At 38.2% G+C, this 13,547-nt stretch overlaps 1 protein-coding gene across 21 annotated transcripts in view; it reads left to right on the forward strand.

Moving 5' to 3' along the window:
* The window catches only part of NEB (nebulin), a 219,953-nt gene that overhangs the window by 119,984 nt on the left and 86,422 nt on the right, over positions 1-13,547 (forward strand). For all 21 annotated transcript variants that reach the window (XM_061438168.1, XM_061438021.1, XM_061438025.1 and 18 more), the window contains 10 exons: positions 252-359; positions 1,213-1,524; positions 3,661-3,864; positions 4,213-4,317; positions 6,559-6,666; positions 8,278-8,589; positions 9,604-9,807; positions 11,416-11,520; positions 12,145-12,252; positions 13,106-13,417. In XM_061438168.1, the coding sequence (XP_061294152.1) occupies positions 252-359; positions 1,213-1,524; positions 3,661-3,864; positions 4,213-4,317; positions 6,559-6,666; positions 8,278-8,589; positions 9,604-9,807; positions 11,416-11,520; positions 12,145-12,252; positions 13,106-13,417 (1,878 nt within the window). The remainder of the gene's footprint in view (positions 1-251; positions 360-1,212; positions 1,525-3,660; positions 3,865-4,212; positions 4,318-6,558; positions 6,667-8,277; positions 8,590-9,603; positions 9,808-11,415; positions 11,521-12,144; positions 12,253-13,105; positions 13,418-13,547) is intronic.

The raw sequence follows: 13,547 nt of genomic DNA on the forward strand, positions 1-13,547 counted from the left end.
AAGATCCGGGAAGAGAATTTTACTAAATGTCATTAAAATGTACTAGAATTTAAGTTCAGTATGAAACCAGTCTATTTTATAAATCTTAAGGGAAAGTCAGTTTTTCAGTGTAACTGTTAACGTGTATTCTTGAACACTGAATACAGTGTTCAGTAGCCTGTATTGAACTATTGTACTGAACTACTGTAGTAGTTCAGTAGTCAGTAGCCCCCTCTTCAGATTGACTGTGTCATTGCAATCTCCATTTGCAGAAACAATATCAGCAAGCTTGGGAAGATGTCAAGATGACCGGCTATGACCTGAAAGCAGATGCCATTGGGATTCAGCATGCCAAGGCTTCCAGGGACATTGCCAGTGATGTGAGAGCTCCTCTTTGCTCGGCCTTAACAAACACTAATTCACAGACAGTCAGAGAGATAAAACTGTACTAATCTTTAACATAATTCCCCAGGAATTATATTTGAGTAGAATGAAGGGCGTTGTTACTAGTGTCTTGCTTTAAAATTCCAAATTCAAGAACAACTTTGACAACAATTTGATGACTTACTTCTCTGCTTATTTCCACACTTCATATATTTAAGCACAGATCTGGGTTTTCTTTTCAATATCTTATCAGTATCAGTTAATGTATAAACACTTACAGAGATCCAGTGGGCACAGAGAATTCTATTGTTTCTTGAAGTGCAGCATGCCTAGGTGGTTCCTGGGATAAATTTATGTAGTACATGGACAAGCATTTTTAAAACAGTTACATTTGTTTTAATGTGTGCTAGAAAAACACTGATTTTGCCCACTTAGATAGGATTATAAATTTTAAAATAAAAAGTGTAAATAAGTTTAAACTTTAAGATATATATTTATGTAGACAAGAAATCAAGTTGACAAAGTAAAATATGAAGTACAAGTAGTATTGTCACAAAATTTTATGGCAGAACATGTGGGAATGGCACACAATGACTGAAGTTTGGGAAACAGTGGACAATCCTATACTGGAGGACAGCCCAGAAGCACAGTTCTTGCCTTTGAGATGTTCACAATGTTTTCATGAATGTAGACGTAGAAGGCAAACCAAAGTATCAAGTATAAAACTTGTAGTATGAATTTAAAGAAAAACAGTGCCCCCAAATGGGTAATATGAGGGAGTTATTTGAGCAGGCTGTCCAGAAGTAGTTTGGAGAAACAAATCTTCTTTCTTCTGTTCACATCCACCAGTATCTATACAAAACTGCTTACGAGAAACAGAAAGGTCATTACATTGGGTGTCGCAATGCCAAGGAAGACCCTAAACTGGTCTGGGCGGCAAATGTGTTGAAGATGCAGAATGACAGGCTGTACAAAAAGGCATACAATGACCACAAGGCCAGGATCACCATCCCGGTGGACATGGTGTCCATCAACGCTGCCAAAGAAGGCCAGGCATTAGCAAGCGATGTGGACTATCGCCAGTACCTACACCAGTGGTCTTGCTTTCCTGACCAGAACGATGTGATCCAAGCCAGGAAAGCCTATGACCTGCAGAGTGATGTAAGTTGTTGCTGTGGTGCCTGGGGGTGGGGGGGTGGTGACTATTCCCCAGGAAGCCAGCCTTCTACCGCTTTGCCCGGTCACTCCTTCCAATGTTCAGGAATGCTTTCCCTGCCTGAGCACTCCCCTGGGATATTTTACTAAGTTTGTTAATCACAAGTCTTACTTCTGGGCTTATTCAGAAAGTTTTCATCTTCATTGTTAGTGCTACTACCAGAATTTTTCTATAGATTTTGTTAATGCATTCATTGTTTGTAGCTTATTAAATATTGGTGTCATCGTGTTTCTTCAGTTGAAGAATGACAGGGGCTGTCTTCCTTGAAATTAATTTAAAAGATTAGCAGCATGCTCTAAGCTCACTCATTTCCCTTAACATTTTATTCTTCACAACATTATGTTTCATTAGTTTGCCCAAAGTATTTTTAGATTTACTTATATTTTCTAACCATTCGATCTTTTGAAAATGATGAATTCTATTAGGATATTTGTTTCTTGTATAGAATGAATTTCTTCTTTTAATTGGAGAAGGCAATGGCACCCCACTCCAGCATCAGGATATTTGTTTCTTGTATAGAATGAATTCTTTCTTTTAATTATCTGAACTTCCCTTAAGCTTCAGGAGATATTTTAATATAATAGATGAGTTTGTTATAGAAGAGTATACCCATCATTTGAAACAATTGCCATTTGGTGAATTTAGTCCAGTTTCTAGATAAATGCAGTCTCTTCATTAACCTGAATCACACTGGTGTATTAAAGAATGCATATCAATCAAGTTCTTAATGATAAAGGGAAAAAAATTAAAAAAAAAAAAAGAATGATAAAGGGAAGCTTCAAAACCTATGTAATCCTCTTCAAGAATCCTTCTAGATTTTGTGTATCTGTCATACTTCACACACTAAAACATATAACCTTCTTCACTAAGGTAGAAATTTCCCTGCATTTTGACTCCTCTTATTCCTTATTTTAGCTTGATATTTGTATCCTATTAATATTGATATACTATTTCTGAAGAACACAACGGTTTTTTTTAATGAAATTCATAACTGGTGTTTCACATAAAGCAATTTTATCTGGTTAACTACTTACATATTCCTGAGAAAACATGTGGAGATAGCCGAGGAAATGCAAATCCCAGTTCAAAAGGAAGTGCTGTCCTGAAAAAGAAAACCCAAGTGGGATTGAAATTGTGCAACTAGGGACTGAGTTCTTAATTATCCCTTTAAAAATATTTATTAAACCTACCATGTACCATGTCTTGTGCTGAACACTAAAGGCACAATGGTGAATAAAGAAGAACAAGACAAAGTTCCTGACTGAAGGAAGTTCACGTTGATGATAAAGGAACAGATGTCAACTAATGAATATCAGCAAAAATGGGATGGCTGAAAAAGAGTGGTCATTGCACTATGAAAAAGTGAGGTGGGAAAAGCTTCTCTGGGGAAATGCTGATTTGAGATAAGAAAAGAGAATAGGAGTTGGTTGTGAGGAAAACACTGTGAGGCCATTCCTGCAGAATGACCAACATCATACACAAAGCAGAGTGTATATAAAGCACAGACTGAAAGGCCAGTGTGGTCAGAACATATGGGTCAAAGGGAAGCCCGTGACAGATGAGGTTGGAAGACTGAGGAGGGACTCATGCTAGACCATCAGCACAGCCTAGTCTATGATAAGATGTTGATCTTTATCCTGAGGCCAATGGGAAATCATAGGTTTGGAGGATGTTGTGACATCAGATTTGAATGATGAATTTTGTAAAGACCATTCTGGCTTTTGTGTGGAGAACTTGTTGGAGAATCTATTATTTTTTTCAAAGTCTGCGTTGGCCAGTGAGATGATAACCAAGATATTCAAAAATCTCCCACACATCCCCCAAGCAGGGCATCCCTTCTGCATCATTCTGCTTTCTAGAATTTGTGTATGCACATGAACACACACACCCACACACCAGAGAAGACAAAGCAGGACAAAACACTGCTGTGCATATGAGAAATTCTCTGTTAGGCCCGTGGTCAGCTTGATTTTTGTTTCTGGAAGAAAAATGTAACATGAAAAGCTGCTTTCTTACTTTACCACAGATTTAAAAAAAACAAAAACAAAACCTGCCTCTCCTGACTTTCTTTTCTTTCCCAGGCCATCTACAAGGCTGACTTGGAGTGGCTCCGTGGCATCGGCTGGATGCCTGAAGGATCTCCGGAAGTACTGAGAGTCAAGAATGCCCAGCATATCTTCCGAGACAGTGTCTATCGGACACCTGTGGTGAAACTCAAGTACACAAGTATTGTTGACACACCTGAAGTTGTCCTCGCGAAATCCAATGCTGAAAATATCAGCATTGTGAGTCACATTTTTGTCCTGTATTAAAATTCGTGTTATAAAAGGAATGCTAAATAATTAATCTGGTAATCCATTTGTAAGATAATAGTAATATTGATGATAGCAAAGATTTCAGTAAGTGATGTTGACACGGTTGTTTTGTTACTGCTTACTAATTCTAAACAAAATCTCAAAGTACACATGAAAGGTGGTAATACAGATTTCATAACAAATTTGAGTAACTTATGCAAAAAGATTCTGGAAATTTTTAATATGAAAAGATTTGGGACCAGAAAAATCAAAAGTTGTACACTGCAACTAGAAAAATTACAAACTGTGAAGTAATTTTGTTATTGGTTCTTTCCACAGCCAAAGTACAGAGAAGTTTGGGACAAGGATAAAACTTCAATCCACATAATGCCAGATACTCCAGAAATTAATCTTGCTAGAACCAATGCTCTTAACGTGAGCAATGTAAGTACTGCAACAGACTCCCTTTTGTTTGGAAAGTCGCCCAGTTGGTACGAAGCTATCACCAGGGAACTCTTCATAGGCAAGGAAGAGAAGATCGCGTGGGTAAGGAGGCCCTTGCCCAGGAGTGAGGAGAGGGGCCGATCCCTGGTTCTGAATCCCTGGGTAAGGCCAGTTACTGTGAGGCAATGTCAACATGACAAAAGAGAGAAGGGAACAAGGAGAAAGATGATGAAAGAGGAATGAAGAGACACAAACAAGAAAGGGGAATGAATGACAGATTCAGATGGACATAAAATAATTAAAATTCATTTCACAGTGGTATTTAAATTGATTTTAAAACCCAGATATATAGGGGATTCTTTTTATGAAATTATAAAGTACTAAAATTGACCCCAAGAAAAGAATAAAAACATAAGAAGTGAAGAGGGTTATTAAAGACCTCTCCTCACTCTTCTATGATGTCAGGGTCACCCAGATGATTTTATAGGGCAATTGTTTCCAAACTTTAAGGAATAAATAACTATAGAGCCTAATGAAAGAAGGAAAACCTTCCCCATTATCAAAACTTGTCCAACTGCCTCAAATGAAAACTGTAGACCAATAATAATGAGGAAATCTTAAATAAAATATTAACAAATCAAATGTGATAGTACATGAATATGATATAATACAAATAACTAGGATTCATTCAGGAATGCCAAAAATATTTCATATTCAGAAAACTGATAATATGCTGGAACAAAAGAGAAAAATTGTATGCTCATTTTATTAGATTTAAAAAGATGTATGACCAAATCAAATATCCATTCTTATTTTTTAATAAAGTCTTAGCAAAATAAGAATAAATGAATATTTTCTTGTCATAACTAAGAGTAAATTTCAAATCAAAGGCAAGGCTCAAGTAAGTAAGTTTCTCATTCAAGTCAGGAGTAAACCAAGGATGCCCACTAGTTCACTTCAGTTCAGTCGCTCAGTTGTGTCCAACTTTTTGCGACCCCATGGACCACAGCACACCAGGCCTCCCTGTCCATCACCAATTCCTGGAGCTTACTCAAACTCATGTCCATTGAGTCAGTGATGCCATACAACCATCTCACCCTCTGTCATCCCCTTCTCCTCCCACCTTCAATCTTTGCCAGCATCAAGGTCTTTTCCAATGAGTCAGTTCTTCACATAAGGTGGCCAAAGTATTGGAGTTTCAGCTTCAGCATCAGCCCTTCCAATGAATATTAAGGACTGATTTCCTTTAGAGTGGTTGGATCTTCTTGTAGTCCAGGGGACTCTCAAGAGGCTCCTCCAACACCACAGTTTAAAAGCATCAATTCTTCGGCTTTCTTTATAGTTCAGTTTTCTTTAGAGTCCAACTCCCACATCCATACGTGACCACTGGAAAAACCATGGCTTTGACTAGATGGACCTTTGTTGGCAAAGTTATGTCTCTGCTTTTTAATATGCTGTCTAGGTTGGTCATAACTTTTCTTTCAAGGAGCAATCATCTTTTTATTTCATGGCTGCAGTGATTTTGCATCATCATCTGCAATGATTTTGGAGCCCCAAAAATAAAGTCTGTCACTGTTTCCATTGTTTCCCCATCTATTTGCCATGAAGTGATGGGACCAGATGCCATGATCTTAGTTTTCTGAATGTTGAGCTTTAAGCCAACTTTTTCACTCTCACTTTCATCAAGAGGCTCATTACCATTTTTTAACATTTGCTTAAAGTAGCTTAATGATAAGCTCCTCATTTATCCCCAAATAATTAATTAACAGTAAGGATAAGAGGGCTTCCCTGGTGGCTCAATGGTAAAGAATCCGCCTGCCAGTGCGGGAGACACGGGTTAATTCCTGGTCCAGCAAGATCCCACATGCTGCAGAGCAGCCAAGCCCATGTGCCACAACGACTGAGCCTGAGCCCGAGCCCAGGAACTGCAGCTATTGAAGCCCGTGTGCCCTAGAGTCTGTGCTCCACAAGAGAAGACACTGCCATGAAAAGCCCATTACTCTACATGGATGCAGATAATCCAAGCAATAGTAGATTTAGATGTTTAGCCTTAAAATTATAATCACAAGTACCCTGTGCTCCATAAAATAAATAGGCAATAATTGAAAGAAGATCTCAGAAGTGACTTTTTTCTTAAGCTGCCATCATGTACAGTATGCTTTATGATTCATAGTATAACTACTGTGAGTCTGTCCACTGATTTGCAGTTCTTATAAGCAAACTTGTGTTTTCCCTCAACAGAAACTCTACCAGAAAGACTGGGATGAGGCCAAGCAGAAAGGCTATGACTTGAGAGCAGATGCCATTGAAATCAAGCATGCCAAAGCCTCCAGAGAAATTGCCAGCGAGGTACAGCTCCTTCTAGTTCCTTGTGGGTTTTCTACTCTATACAACAAATTGGGAAAGGATTTTTCAAGAATTTTGCTTTGGTTTGATTTGCTTTTAAATTCGTGTGCTAAAAACTCTATTTTAAAATATTAAAATGGGATGAAAAACACTAAGGTGAACATAGGTGAAGTCTATGTGTAAATCGCTTCTAAGTTGTTTATAAGTAGAAGTGAAATATCATGAAGAATCTGTACGAAATTCTCAGGGAACATTTAGGAGCCAGTACAATGTGATTTTTAATCCTCCACATTTTTATGACATTCTCCATAAACACAAATCAAAGATGAAAGTTTTATGTTAAACTTTAGACTGAAATCACATTTTATACACAAGATCTTACACTGGAGGCATATGTATAATGTTCTGAATAACTATTTGAAGTTCATTTAACAGTATTTTAAAAATTTACCAGCAGTCAAATCAATTATCCTAACAAGGCCCAGCTCCAAATCTTTAAGCCACCTTCATTCCTTTTCTTCAAATTCTTTATTTTTTATCTTATGTATCCAGCTGTCTCTTCTTTCTTATTTTTATCTCTAAAACCATAGTCAATCAGTTTCTCTCTCTCCCCACGTTGTCCAAATGTTCCTGTGTTATCCAAATATAGGAAAAAGAAACTGGCCCTAAGACACTTAGAGTGGAGACTTGTCCACAGGCCTTTTGTTGTCATCTTCTGATTTGAACCATCAACCTTGTTTTCCATTCCTGAAACATGCACCTTTCTTGTCTGTCTCCAAGACCACACATATGACTTTTTCCTACCTCAGCTACCTTCAGTACTCTTGGGGACCATGTGACCTAATTTCCACTTGCCAGGCAACCTTGGCAATAATGATTGCCACCCTACTGTGCCTTATTTTTCCCATTTGAAATATGTGGTAATACTAATATCAACATCATAGAGATGTTAAAAGGATTAAATGAGGTTATAATTGCATCTATTCAACTATTTTTGACTAAAGAACTCAGCGGTTTCATATGAATTGACCTAATACTTTGGAAAAGGCAATGGCACCCCACTGCAGTACTCTTGCCTGGAAAATCCCATGGATGGAGGGGCCTAGTAGGCTGCAGACCATGGGGTTGCTAAGAGTCAGACACGACTAAGCAACTTCACTTTCACTTTTCCCTTTCATGCATTGGAGAATGAAATGGCAACCCACTCCAGTGTTCTTGCCTGGAGAATCCCAAGGACGGGGGAGCCTGGTGGGCCACTGTCTATGGGGTCGCACAGAGTCGGACACGACTGAAGCGACTTAGCAGCAGCAGCAATACTTTGAAGCACTCATAATAGTGTCTGACATATAGTGATTGCTCAGTAACTGTTAGCTATTATTTTTTTTATTAATCTTGTCCACCATACTATATCCCCCCTGACTTGCTCATATCTTCAATGAAAGGGTCTAAAATAGCCCTGTCTAATTTCCTTAAAGTGAATTGAAATATATAATGACTGCCCATGTTGAGCCAATTCACATTAAGGCTAAAAAAATATTCCAAAAGCATTTAATGAAAAGTCCTCTTCATGCATTATTCTCATATGTCTTTTTATCTCTTTTTTCATACCTGTAGTACAAATACAAAGAAGGTTACCGTAAGCAACTGGGCCACCACGTGGGCTTCCGCACCCTGCAAGACGACCCCAAATTGGTGTGGTATATCCATGCTGCCAAGATTCAGAGTGACAGAGAATACAGGAAAGCTTATGAGAAGTCTAAAGGGATTCACAGTACACCGCTGGACATGATGTCCATCGTTCAGGCCAAGAAGTGCCAGGTCCTGGTTAGCGACATTGATTATCGCAATTACCTGCACCAGTGGATTTGTCTGCCAGATCAGAATGATGTGATCCAGGCAAAGAAAGCCTACGAACTGCAGAGCGATGTGCGTATCCTGTCTCCAGACTCCTGGGAGATGTGTGTCTGTCTAGTCACAGTGTATTCCCTAAGGATGTAATTTAAATACTGATCTTCATAGAATCTAACATATTCTGTATATTTCCATGGAGTTTTTCTGAACATTTTATATCTTATAGAGGATTCCTTCTTTTAGAAGGCCTTATTCGTCAAGATGAAAATCACTCTTATTCCATGTAATTAGGTAGACCATTTCAATCTCAGTTGTCCTGATCTATTACATTTGCATGATCGGGTATCTAAATGCCAGAAACAGATGTAAGCATAAGAAAATGTTGGATTTCAAGTTTATCTGACACATATAGGAAAAATGTGTAAATATATGTTCATATATATATTTAAATAATTTTAGAGAGAGAAAAAAGAAGTGTACATAGATGTATGTATGTATTTTATCATTGTACACGTGGTACAGTGGTAAAGAATCCGCCTGCCAACACAGGAGAGCCGAAAGATGCAGGTTCAGTCCCTGGGTCAGGAAGATCCCCTGGAGGAGGAAATGGCAATCCACTCCAGTATTCTTTCCTGGAAAATTCCATGGACAGAAGAACCTGGCGGGTTACTGTCCATGGAGTTCCAAAGAGTTGGACACAACCAAGCAACTGAGCACATACCTGCTTCTAAGGACCTTTTTATCTCAGATTCCTACAGATGTTATCCCCAGTGGCACGTCAAAGGCAGGCTTCAAGTAGTGAGCACAGAAGCTCAATCTTCCATAAAAACAAAATTACGTGTCATTGCGACCTCTCATTCCACAAGTGCTAGTTGCCAGCCCTGCTCCAGTTCCTATATGGTCCTCTAAACTTACAGAGGTGTGTGCCGGAGATGTAACACTCAAATGTTAACATCTGATGTTGATCCTTGAGTTTTCCGGCACTGGCCACCCAGCTGGTTTAAGTAGAGGTCGTGTGTGGTTTGCTGGCATCATACTCTAGTACATGAATTGACTCTTCTGAGCTCTGTGGTCCTCTCCTTCTTATAGAACGTGTACAAATCAGACCTGGAATGGCTGAAGGGTATTGGATGGTTGCCAGAGGGTTCCGTGGAAGTGATGAGAGTAAAGAATGCCCAGAATCTCCTGAACGAAAGGTTGTATCGCACAAGGCCTGAGGCTCTCAAATTCACCAGCATTGTTGACACCCCTGAAGTTATTATGGCAAAGATCAATTCCGTACAGATCAGTGAGGTAAGTCAATTGATGATATGTTCAGACAAATTGAATAAGTCTCAATAAAAATTATAATTGTGAACTTTATTTTCTAATTTTCTTTGTTATGGCTTCTTAGATTCACTCATCATTTAAAAATGGACATTTAATTTTCAAATACATGGTTTTTTTTAAAGTGTCTATGATATTAATTTCTCATTTTGAAATTAATTTCTCATTTAGATGCTTTCTTCTCTGCAATCACTGTCTGTGTTTTTTCAGTCTTTTAGCTGTGTTGATGCTTTCAATGGCTAAGTCAAAGATCTCTCTTGGTAAATGTCATATTGTACTTGAAAATATGTGGGTTATTTACAGATACCTTTTGATACCTTTTGATATTGATTCCTAACATAATTCCACAGTGATAAGAGAACAGACTCTCTATGACTTTAATACCTTTAGACCATGAAATTTTTGCATGTTATTTTATGTCCCTGGATATGTTTCAGTGTCTCCTGGTTTATTGCCTATGGGAACTGGAATAGAACTTGTATCCTACTATTGTGTGAAAATTGTATAAATCTTAATATTGTAGAATTGGTTGATAATGCTTTTCAGGTCTGCTATATCCTTGTACTTTTCTGTATATTCATTTTGTTAATTTTTGAGAGTTTGATATTGAAACTCCAATTGAAAATCTTCATTTATCTACTTAAGAAATAACATACTGGGACTTCCCTGGTGGTCCAGTGGCTAAGACTCTGAGCTCCCAGTGCAGGGGGCCCAGGTTCGATCCCTGGTCAGGGAGCTAGATCCCACATGCTACAACTAAGACCCAGAGCAGCCAAATAAATAAACAACATAAAAAAAAAAAAAAAAAGAAATAACATACTATATAATAGAACTCTATGTAACTTTGTTCTATATCTTCCAAGTCTCCTGTAAATGTGTTATCATACTTTCATAATTTAAAAAAGAGAAAAGAAAAATTGTAAACTTTAAATTGCTAACACCAGGATTAGAATCTTGAATCTTGAACATGCATGTATCCAGATACAATCTCATATAACCAATCAATAACAGCATCCACATTTCATTTGACTAGATAACTCTTTGGTCAGTATAAGTGTGGTAGGCATCTTCATGTTCCATAGACTCTGATGTATACTTTGAACACATCTTGAAACCTGGCCTGTGTACAGGTCCACCAGTTAATACCATGATCACAAAATTGCCACCTTTTTATTGCTATTCAGTGGTGAAATAAGTTGAAAGTCTAGAGGCAGCTCCAGTATTAGACATTATGATAGTTATTTGGGCCAAGAAAGCCAGGACTCGATGAGAAATGTGGATTATCACAGTTACCTGCAATGAGGGCTTATCTGCCAGATAATTACATGTGAATAAATAAAAGAGGATAAGTTTAGTTCATGTTTCTGATTCATTTTACATTTATAACACACATGAATGTGTTCTTGTTGAAGTCACTTTTGGCACCTTCTGAATAAAAACACAGATGAAAGCAAAATGCGATTTACATTTATATGAACACATCCAAAGAGAAACTTTCATCATACCTATAGTTTTACTCACGTGGTAATTGGCTTATTCACTAATCAACGATCCTCTGTTTTTCATTTTTACCAGCCATTGTATCGTGATGCCTGGGAGAAAGAGAAGGCGAATGTGAACATACCAGCTGATACTCCCTTGATGCTGCAGTCCAAGATCAATGCCGTGCAGATCAGCAATGTAAGGCCCTGCACAGCCACTTGCTCACACCGTGTTCTCTGCCTCACCAAACCTCTCGTCAGTGTGCTTCAGAGAGCGCTTAGTAATAGGCATTTCATTAACATTCCTTTTACTTCTAGTCTTTAGTGATAAGTGTGCACACACACCTGAGTGTGTGTTTATAATATGTCCTTGTCTTTTTTAGTAGGAAAAATGTAGTTTACACCAAACACATGACATCAAAACATACATATGCATGTATAGTAATATTTAGTTTTCTTTTTAGTGGCCTATCATTAATTTTTCCTTTTAAAAGCCAAACTACATACACATAATTTTTCTCATTTTCATATGATTTGTTGTCTTTTAAATTCTCTTCTTAAAAAAAAAAAAAAAGATCCGGGAAGAGAATTTTACTAAATGTCATTAAAATGTACTAGAATTTAAGTTCAGTATGAAACCAGTCTATTTTATAAATCTTAAGGGAAAGTCAGTTTTTCAGTGTAACTGTTAACGTGTATTCTTGAACACTGAATACAGTGTTCAGTAGCCTGTATTGAACTATTGTACTGAACTACTGTAGTAGTTCAGTAGTCAGTAGCCCCCTCTTCAGATTGACTGTGTCATTGCAATCTCCATTTGCAGAAACAATATCAGCAAGCTTGGGAAGATGTCAAGATGACCGGCTATGACCTGAAAGCAGATGCCATTGGGATTCAGCATGCCAAGGCTTCCAGGGACATTGCCAGTGATGTGAGAGCTCCTCTTTGCTCGGCCTTAACAAACACTAATTCACAGACAGTCAGAGAGATAAAACTGTACTAATCTTTAACATAATTCCCCAGGAATTATATTTGAGTAGAATGAAGGGCGTTGTTACTAGTGTCTTGCTTTAAAATTCCAAATTCAAGAACAACTTTGACAACAATTTGATGACTTACTTCTCTGCTTATTTCCACACTTCATATATTTAAGCACAGATCTGGGTTTTCTTTTCAATATCTTATCAGTATCAGTTAATGTATAAACACTTACAGAGATCCAGTGGGCACAGAGAATTCTATTGTTTCTTGAAGTGCAGCATGCCTAGGTGGTTCCTGGGATAAATTTATGTAGTACATGGACAAGCATTTTTAAAACAGTTACATTTGTTTTAATGTGTGCTAGAAAAACGCTGATTTTGCCCACTTAGATAGGATTATAAATTTTAAAATAAAAAGTGTAAATAAGTTTAAACTTTAAGATATATATTTATGTAGACAAGAAATCAAGTTGACAAAGTAAAATATGAAGTACAAGTAGTATTGTCACAAAATTTTATGGCAGAACATGTGGGAATGGCACACAATGACTGAAGTTTGGGAAACGGTGGACAATCCTATACTGGAGGACAGCCCAGAAGCACAGTTCTTGCCTTTGAGATGTTCACAATGTTTTCATGAATGTAGACGTAGAAGGCAAACCAAAGTATCAAGTATAAAACTTGTAGTATGAATTTAAAGAAAAACAGTGCCCCCAAATGGGTAATATGAGGGAGTTATTTGAGCAGGCTGTCCAGAAGTAGTTTGGAGAAACAAATCTTCTTTCTTCTGTTCACATCCACCAGTATCTATACAAAACTGCTTACGAGAAACAGAAAGGTCATTACATTGGGTGTCGCAATGCCAAGGAAGACCCTAAACTGGTCTGGGCGGCAAATGTGTTGAAGATGCAGAATGACAGGCTGTACAAAAAGGCATACAATGACCACAAGGCCAGGATCACCATCCCGGTGGACATGGTGTCCATCAACGCTGCCAAAGAAGGCCAGGCATTAGCAAGCGATGTGGACTATCGCCAGTACCTACACCAGTGGTCTTGCTTTCCTGACCAGAACGATGTGATCCAAGCCAGGAAAGCCTATGACCTGCAGAGTGATGTAAGTTGTTGCTGTGGTGCCTGGGGGTGGGGGGGTGGTGACTATTCCCCAGGAAGCCAGCCTTCTACCGCTTTGCCCGGTCACTCCTTCCAATGTTCAGGAATGCTTTCCCTGCCTGAGCACTCCCCTG

Source organism: Bos javanicus, chromosome 2, assembly GCF_032452875.1.
Source record: "Bos javanicus breed banteng chromosome 2, ARS-OSU_banteng_1.0, whole genome shotgun sequence".
NCBI classification, from domain to species: Eukaryota; Metazoa; Chordata; class Mammalia; order Artiodactyla; family Bovidae; genus Bos; species Bos javanicus.